At 41.6% G+C, this 9,451-nt stretch overlaps 1 protein-coding gene across 15 annotated transcripts in view; it reads left to right on the forward strand.

The window, feature by feature from the left end:
• The window catches only part of LOC101078378 (plectin-like), an 82,379-nt gene extending 73,237 nt beyond the window's left edge, over window positions 1-9,142 (forward strand). For all 15 annotated transcript variants that reach the window (XM_029838561.1, XM_029838563.1, XM_029838562.1 and 12 more), the window contains 3 exons: window positions 1,206-8,168; window positions 8,351-8,455; window positions 8,575-9,142. In XM_029838561.1, the coding sequence (XP_029694421.1) occupies window positions 1,206-7,373 (6,168 nt within the window). In that variant the 3' untranslated portion in view covers window positions 7,374-8,168; window positions 8,351-8,455; window positions 8,575-9,142. The remainder of the gene's footprint in view (window positions 1-1,205; window positions 8,169-8,350; window positions 8,456-8,574) is intronic.
• Window positions 9,143-9,451: the final 309 nt, after the last annotated feature.

The raw sequence follows: 9,451 nt of genomic DNA on the forward strand, positions 1-9,451 counted from the left end.
TGCATTTGAATGGTAAAACTCCCACCAAAAAATGTTTGCATCCGTGCTGACTTGGACCTCCTGTGAACTATCGATGTCTGGTCCTTTCTCTAGCACCTGCTAGTCAGTCCAGAACTTCAGATTGTTGCTCTTGTGTTCTTGAAATAACTCGGGCCAGGGTCTGACTAGGATCTGAAGACTTGGATATGTGTCTAAGAAGCATCTGCAGTTTGTAGCCTTCATCGCCACCTACTGTGTGTTAAACCTTCCGAATGGCAGATTTGTTCGACCTGCAGGTTTGCTTCTGTCTGCTATGTTGGAGCCATTGTTGGAGGTGCTTGATTTTCCACAATACAACTTCTTCTCCTCTCCATCCCATCTGCTGCCTCGGCTGTCAGCTTTCAGAAACATCTGTGGAACTTTCATGTCACACCTATCCTATGGCTAGTTTAGAAGTCAAGCTTTGTATGCCATGACTGGTACTGCCTTGTGCTGATGTGTTGAACCTGATTTCTACTGGTTATCAAATATCCGATTGTTTGAGCCACTCCCTTGGTGCAGCATGAACCACACACATTTTCCTTTGGCTAGCTGTTCATGTGAATGTGGATTAGGTCAGGTCCTCTTGAGGCCTTCATGTCTCAGCTTTCAGATGTGATGATGCAACCTGAAGTCTTTCTCTTTTGACCTGCCCTGGGGTCCATCAGCCACTTGTGTGATCTTTCAGTGTTGCTGTCTTAGTTATGGTTGGATGTTTTCTTGTGCAGTTAATCCCATTTAGCTAAAAATACACCCTGAAAGAATCCTTGAGTTTTTTTATGTTTATGTTTATTATTATTATTATAATTATAATTATAATTATTATTATTAGTAGTAGTAGTAGTAGTAGTAGTAGTTGTTGTGGAAGGAGTAGTAGTTTTCATAGTAGTAGAAAGAGGGCTTGCTGTGCTAGTACTAAAAAAGGGATTTTTGCAAAAATTGATAAAATATGTGTAGTATTAATGATAATATATTGATGAAAAATTAAAGTACTATATTAGTGTATATTTACTTTAAAGTATTTGCTATAGAGTAAATTAACTATGACATCCCTGTACATGCATAAGCAGAGTGCATTGTCAAACTAGAGTCAATGAAAGAATTGACAATATATTTTCTGCAAATATATATTTAAAAATGGAACATATATCATGTGCTCTAACTGTCTTTTATATTCTTTTCATCAGATGGCTGATGCACAGCAGAAACAAATTGAACTTGAAAAGACACTACTCCAGCAGACATTCCTGTCTGAAAAGCAGATGCTTTTGGAGAAAGAGAGGCTCATTGAAGAAGAGAAAAAGAAATTAGAGAACCAGTTTGAAGAGGAAGTCAAAAAGGCCAAAGCTCTTCAAGATGAACAGGAGCGCCAGAGGCAGCAGATGGAGGATGAAAAGAAGAAACTCCAAGCGACCATGAATGCTGCTCTCAGCAAACAAAAAGAGGCTGAAAAAGAGATGGAGAACAAGCAAAAAGAAATGAAAGAACTGGAGGAGAAGCGACTAGAGCAGGAAAGACTTCTTGCAGAAGAGAACCAGAAATTGCGTGAAAAGTTACAGCAGCTTGAAGCGCAGAAGGAGCAACAGCCTGATAATGTCCATGACAAAGGGCTTATCGAGGCAACCACCGTTGTAACAACAGAATCAGTTTACAATGGACAAAGTGCTGGTGACATGGTGGACAGTGTTGATCCTTTGGCTTTTGATGGCATCCGCAACAAGGTACCTGCAAGCAGACTTCATGATCTTGGCCTTTTACCCCAGAAAGAATTTGACCAGTTGAAAAATGGCAACACCACTGTTAAAGAGCTTGGTGAAACTGATAATCTCAAAAAGATTCTTAAAGGAAAGAACTGTATCGCAGGTATTTTGACACCAACTAATCAAAAAGTGTCTATATATCAAGCATCAAAAGAGAAGAAGATCACTCCTGGTACTGCCATGGTCCTCCTTGAAGCCCAGGCAGCCACTGGTTACATTTTAGACCCTATTAAGAACCAGAAACTTACCGTCAATGAGGCTGTCAAAGAAGGCGTGATTGGACCTGAACTTCACAATAAAATGCTTTTAGCTGAAAGGGCAGTGATTGGCTACAAAGATCCATACACTGATGGGAAGATTTCTGTCTTTGAAGCTATGAAGAAGGGTCTGATTGAACACGACCACGCCATTAGAGTGCTTGAGGCTCAACGTGCAACTGGTGGAATCATCGACCCCATCAATAGTCACCGCGTACCTAAAGAAATAGCTTATAAACAAGGACAGTATGACACTGAAATGAACAAGATCATGGAAAATCCCACTGATGACACAAAGGGATTCTTTGACCCCAGCACTCAGGAACCTTTGACATATTCAGAGCTAATGGGAAGATGTACTGCTGACCCCGACACTGGTCTGCTACTGCTGCCAATCACTGACAAGGCTGCTCATTGCTCAAGCATATACACAGAGGAGGAGACCAAGGATGTGTTCAACAAAACAACTGTGTCTGTGCCATTCGGCAGATTCCAAGGAAAGACTGTCACCATCTGGGAAATAATCAACTCCGAATATTTCACTGAGGAACAGAAAAAGGATCTTCTCCGTCAGTACAAGACAGGCAAAATTACAATTGAAAAAATCATTAAGATAGTGATTACTGTGGCAGAAGAAAAAGAGAAGAAGAAGGAAATTACCTTTGATGGTCTCAGGGCACCTGTGCCTGCCACTGAACTCTTGGAATCCCAAATTATAAATAAAGATCTGTATAATAAATTGCACAAAGGCAGCACAACAGTAAAAGAGGTGTCTGAAATGAAACCTGTGCAGAAAGCATTGAAGGGCACAAACTGCATTGCAGGGGTTCTAATTGACTCATCCCAGGAGACAATGTCCTTTTATCAAGCTATGAAGAAAGACTTGATGAGGCCAGGACCTGCCCTCAACATGCTTGAAGCTCAGGCCGGAACAGGCTTTTTGATCGACCCTGTTCGTAACCAGAAATACACTGTTGATGAAGCTGTTAAAGCCGGTGTTGTTGGCCCGGAGCTGCATGAAAAGTTACTTTCTGCAGAGCGAGCAGTAACAGGTTATAAAGACCCTTACACTGGAAAGACTGTATCTCTGTTCCAGGCGATGAAAAAAGATCTCATACCCAAAGAACACGGGGTTAGACTGCTGGATGCGCAGATGACCAGTGGTGGTATCATTGATCCGGTGAACAGCCATTACATTCCTCATGATGTAGCATGCAAAAGGAACTATTTTGATGATGAAATGAAACAGATTCTCAGCAACCCTACCGACAACACCAAATGCTTCTTTGACCCCAACACGGATGAAAATGTGACATACTCAGAGCTGTTTAAGAGATGTGTCACAGACAAGAAAACTGGTCTCCCGCTTCTGCCTCTGTCTGATGAAGCGATCAAACAATCAAAGGAGGCGCTAGCATACAACGAGGCCCAGACCAAAGAGGTTATGACTCAGGCAACAGTTGAACTTGACTCTGGACCATTCAAGGGCAGGAAGATGACCATCTGGGAAATCATCAACTCTGAGTATTTCACTGAAGAACAAAGACACGACCTGCTCCGACAGTTTAGGTCTGGAAAAATCACGATAGAAAAGATCATTAAAATTGTTATCACTGTTGTAAATGAGAAAGAGGCAAAGAAACAGGAGCAATTTAATTTCTATGGGCTCAGAGGTCCTGTCCCAGCAAGCTGCCTTTATGATTCCAAAATTATTGACAAACCAACTTTTGAATTACTCCAAAAAGGCAAAACGACACCAAAGCAGGTCAGCGAGAACCCCGATGTCAACAAGTACCTGCGGGGCTCCGAAAGCATCGCTGGTATTTACGTGGCACCAACAAAGGAGAAGATGAGTGTTTATCAGGCTATGAAGAAAAAGCTTCTCAGACACAACACAGGTCTTTTACTTCTTGAGGCTCAAGCTGCCACTGGATTCATTGTAGATCCTGTGAAGAACCAGTGCGCTTCAGTAGATGAGGCAGTGAAATCAGGTGTTGTCGGTCCAGAGCTGCATGAAAAACTCCTGTCTGCAGAAAAAGCTGTCACTGGCTATAAGGATCCATTCACGGGCAACAAGATCTCCCTCTTTGAAGCAATGCAGAAAGATCTGATCTTAAAAGAGCATGCCATGCCACTCTTAGAAGCACAGCTGGTTAGTGGAGGAATCATTGACCCTGTAAACGGTCACCGTGTCTCAAATGAAGTGGCATATCGGAAAAACATTTTCAGCCAAGACATGGCCAAAGCTCTGTCTGAACCAACCGATGACAACAAAGCTTTCTCCGATCCAGAAACGGATGATAACGTGACTTACAGACAGCTTAAAGACAAATGCCAAAGAGATCCAGAAACAGGCCTGTTCATGCTTCCACTCTCCAAACCTCAGTCCCCCACTGTTGTGGAGAAGACTTACCTCTACACAGAGGAACAAACACAGAGTGATCTGACCAACACCCAGATTGACATTCCAATTGAGGGTCTTGCTGACAAGTCATTGAATCTCTGGGATGTTATGAACTCCAATTTGCTACCTGACCAAGAGAGGCAGAAGCTCATGGATGAATATCGCTCTGGCAAAATCACGAAAGAGCGTATGATCATCATTATAATTGAGATTATGGAGCAGAGGGAGATCATCAAAAATGAGAGTCCATTCACATATCAGACCATAAGGAGAAGAATAACTATTGAGGAACTCTACAATGCCCGCATCATTGACCTGGAAACCTACAACCTCATTAAAGAGGGTAAAAGGAACATACGTGACATAATGGAGATGACTAATGTGAAACAGTATCTCTATGGAACAGGCTGTGTCGCAGGGGTCACGACTGACTCCAGCTCCAAGATTAGCATTTACCAAGCAATGAAGAGAGGCTTTATTAAGCCAGAGGTAGCACTCACCCTCCTGGAAGCACAAGCTGCTACAGGCTTCATTATCGATCCAGTCAATAACGAAACCCTCACTGTTGACGAAGCTGTCCGTAAGGGGGTCGTCGGTCCTGAGATACACGATAAGCTTCTTTCAGCTGAGAGAGCAGTCACGGGATACAAAGATCCCTACAGTGGAAAAATAATATCTCTTTTCCAGGCAATGAAAAAGGACCTAGTTCCAGAGGACTATGCTCTGAAAATGTTAGAAGCACAGACTGCTACTGGAGGTATTATTGATCCTGAATTCCAATTCCACTTGTCAGCAGATATTGCCTTGCAGCGGGGCTATATTAACAAGGAGACCAATGAAAGGCTGACCGACAGTGTCCAAGGATTTGTTGACCCTGTCACTGAAGAGAACCTGTCATATGCACAACTGCTAAAGAGATGCAAGTTGGACGGTGGGTTACGACTTCTGTCCCTGGGAGACAAGAGGCTGATGTTCAAAGGTCTGAGGAAACAGATCACAATGGAGGAGCTGATCCGGTCACAAATTATTGACCAACAGACTGTAACTGAACTGAACGAAGGTCTTCTTTCAGTAGAGGAGGTTAGCAGTAGACTTTCAAAGTACCTCGAGGGCACCAGCTGTATCTCTGGGGTATTTTTGGAGTCTACAAAGGAACGTCTATCTATTTATCAGGCCATGAAGAAGAACATGATCAGACCAGGCACCGCATTTGAACTTCTTGAAGCCCAAGCAGCCACAGGATATGTCATCGATCCAATCAAAAACCTCAAACTGACCGTCAATGAAGCAGTGAAAATGGGAATCGTAGGAACAGAGTTCAAAGACAAACTCCTCTCTGCTGAGCGTGCTGTGACAGGATACAGGGATCCTTATTCAGGCAAAACCATCTCCCTGTTCCAGGCCATGAAAAAGGGCTTAATCCTGAAAGATCACGGTATTCGTCTCCTGGAAGCTCAGATTGCTACTGGCGGAATCATTGACCCAGAAGAAAGTCACCGTGTGCCAGTCGAGGTGGCTTACAAACGAGGCTTCTTTGATGAGGAAATGAATGAGATCCTTACAGATCCTTCTGATGACACAAAAGGCTTTTTCGATCCCAACACGGAGGAAAACCTGACTTACCTCGGGCTCATGGAAAGATGCATCACTGATCCCGTCACTGGCCTGGTGCTTCTGCTACTAAAAGAAAAGAAAAAAGAAAAACATACCTCTTCCAAATCTTCAGTTCGAAAACGCAGAGTAGTCATCGTTGACCCAGAGACCGGCAGAGAAATGACTGTCTATGAGGCCTATAGGAGGGGGCTTATCGACCAACAAACCTACCTGGAACTTGCTGAGCAGGAGTGTGAATGGGAAGAGCTCACGGTGACCTCTTCAGATGGTACCGTCAAGTCTGTTATCATTGACAGAAGGTCAGGAAGACAGTATGATGTTGATGATGCACTTGTACGTGGCTTTATTGACCAGAATGCTCTGGATTCCTATCGGGCTGGAAACCTGTCCATCACAGAATTTGCTGACATGCTCTCTGGAAACATGGGAGGCTTCCGGTCTCGTTCATCTTCCTTTGGTTCAACCACTGGTTCGACTTCCTCTACTCCAATGAGCCCCATACCCACTATTAAAGCACCTGCAGTTATATGGAATGATCCGACAGAGGAGACAGGCCCGATAGCAGGAATCCTAGACATAGACACACTGGAGAAAGTGTCTGTCACTGAAGCCCTTCACAGAAGTCTGGTAGACAACATTACAGGCCAAAGATTGTTGGAGGCCCAAGCCTGCACAGGAGGCATAATTGACCCTGCAAATGGGGAGAGATTCCCAGTCAGTGAAGCTGCAGAAAAAGGCCTGGTAGATAAAGCCATGGTTGATCGCCTCAGCCTTGCTCAGAAGGCATTCATGGGATTCGAAGACCCCAGAACTAAAGTAAAGATGTCAGCCTCCCAGGCTCTCAAGAAGGGCTGGTTGTATTATGAGGCAGGACAACGTTTCCTTGAAGTCCAGTATCTCACAGGTGGAATGATTGAGCCTGATGTGGACAGCAGAGTGTCCCTAGATGACTCCATCAGGAAGGGTGTAATTGATGCTCGCACTGCCCAGAAACTCAGAGATGTCGGTTCCTATTCTAAATATCTCACTTGTCCAAAAACCAAACTGAAGATCTCCTACAGGGATGCCATGGATAAAAGCATGGTTGAGGAAGGATCTGGCCTGAGGCTTCTGGAGGCCTCCTCACAGTCCACCAAGGGCCTCTACAGTCCATACAATGCCAGTGGGCCTGGGTCTGCCTATGGATCCCGATCTGGCTCGAGGACCGGGTCGCGGACGGGCTCCAGAAGAGGCAGCATTGACGCTGGCTCTGGCTTCAGCATGAACTTCTCATCATCCTCCTACACTTCCTCTTCAACTAGCTATGGCCGCAGATACTGATAAACAAGTTCTGCTCCCAGTTAGCATATCGACAACAACCATTACTAATATTCTTTAGTGTTGCATTTCTTCAACAAACAAAAAAAAATAGTTACAGTAACACTTAAAGGTAATTTATTTATTCAATCTGCATATGGTCACAACAAAGCTGCCTAAGCATTTTTTTTAAATTTTCATACACTTTCCAAACATGACCAAGCACAGCAAGATTTAAGATATTACTGACTGTATTTTCCAAAACAACCATGACATTTTTACAGATTTTAAGTGCCCTTGTGGGTTAAATTCACACCTATTAAAATGTTAGTGCGTTCAGAGACTAATATACCATATGTGTGTCAAAGAAAAATATATTTTTTCTCAGTATTCCCTGTTTTGTTCAAAATTCAGTAATATATGTCTATTTTTATGGTATTGACGATATGCCAACTTTATTTTGATGTTGTTAACATGTCCAAAAATGCATAAATAATTTGTGTATAGATAATAGCCAGATTTTATGTTCATATTTTATTGTGTAGCATCGCCAAATGAGTTACCTGATGACAATCTCTAAGACACTCAAAGTTAAAGAACATAGATCCAGCAATGAAATCAGTTCGCTACATTTCCACTCCATCGCCATTGTCCCGTAATGGTCATGTGCTTGTGGATTTTTGCATCCCTGTCTTTTCACCATTGTCTCTCATGATGCTCCAAGTGTTGTGTTCATGCTATTTATCATCAACCAAGTGTTCCCGATAGTCCCAAGATGATGTCAGACATGATCCCGCTCTTCAGTTCATTTTGTTTTTTGTAAGTTGTGTTTTCTTTCTCGTTTCTTTATATGTTTTTGTCTGTTTTCACCAGTTCATTTTAAATCAGAACCATATCCTTTCTTGTGATTTTCAACAGTTCATTTGCTTATCTACCAAGGGAATCATTTCTAATTCCAAAATTCTTATTTCTTTGATTTCTTTGTTCTGTTGTATTATCAGCAGCGTCAGTGCCCCAGAATACCATGTTTCGGCATGGATGCTGAGATGGCGAGACCATATGACTCTCTCTTGGATGGATTTGTGAGTCCTTGTGCAGTTATACAGGTACAAAATCGTTTTTTTAAATAATTTTTCTTATTGTATTTCTTTCATCTTGCATTGTTTGGCAATATTTTACATTTTTGTTGCTTGCTTTTAAATTGATTTTGTCTTTTCATTTTTAGACCTTCCATTGATTTTGTCTTGTCTTCCATTGCACATCTCATCCAAGAAAACTGATGCTGACTCCGCATGACATCATCTTGGGATGCCACAGGAACACCTCTCATTCATGACCTTTTTTTATTTAACTTGATTATTGTGACATTTGGGTTTTCATATCATGTTTTTAAGGAACAGTGTGCATGTTTTACGTGTCGTTTGAATTTGAAATCCAGTGTTAGGATGGCCTTTCCAAATAAGAATCAGCTTCATTTTCTCTTCTTGGTTATTTTTAAACATAAAACCTTTATTTTCTCTTGTTTTGTGTAAATGATGTTTTTTCATCAGTTTTTGCGTTTTATCATGAAACTGCTGTGCATGTTTGGCATACTTTACAAAGGATATCGGGGGAAATGTGTGTAAAATAATGACAACTGCAGAAAGATCTGCTGACTTATATTTTTCCACATTATATTCAAATACTAACTGGTTCGCTGTGCTTAGGATGCAGAATTGACTTTGAAATATGTGATGAGTGCATTTTTTTGTGACCCTAACACTATGTTGTAAATAAATGTGCTCTGAAGAGGCCCTCTTTTGTTCTCTATACTAATTTAACTGAAGATAATTTCTTAAATAACTTTGGTTTGGTTAAATTCAAACAAGGGTTGCCAAAGTAAATAACTCTTTGGGTGAATTTTCCATACTAATTAAAGAGAGACTGATTGGCACAAGTATTGATTAAAATTTTACCTGTAAGTCATACAAATCTATATTTTTAAATCATAAATTAAAAAAATATATATGATTTTAAAATAATCATACACAGAATTAGTCATTGGTGAATGCGAAACAAAATAAAAACTTATTCAGAAAAAATAAGTCATTTGGATTATTAAT

This window comes from Takifugu rubripes, chromosome 7 (genome assembly GCF_901000725.2).
Source record: "Takifugu rubripes chromosome 7, fTakRub1.2, whole genome shotgun sequence".
Classification (NCBI taxonomy): Eukaryota; Metazoa; Chordata; class Actinopteri; order Tetraodontiformes; family Tetraodontidae; genus Takifugu; species Takifugu rubripes.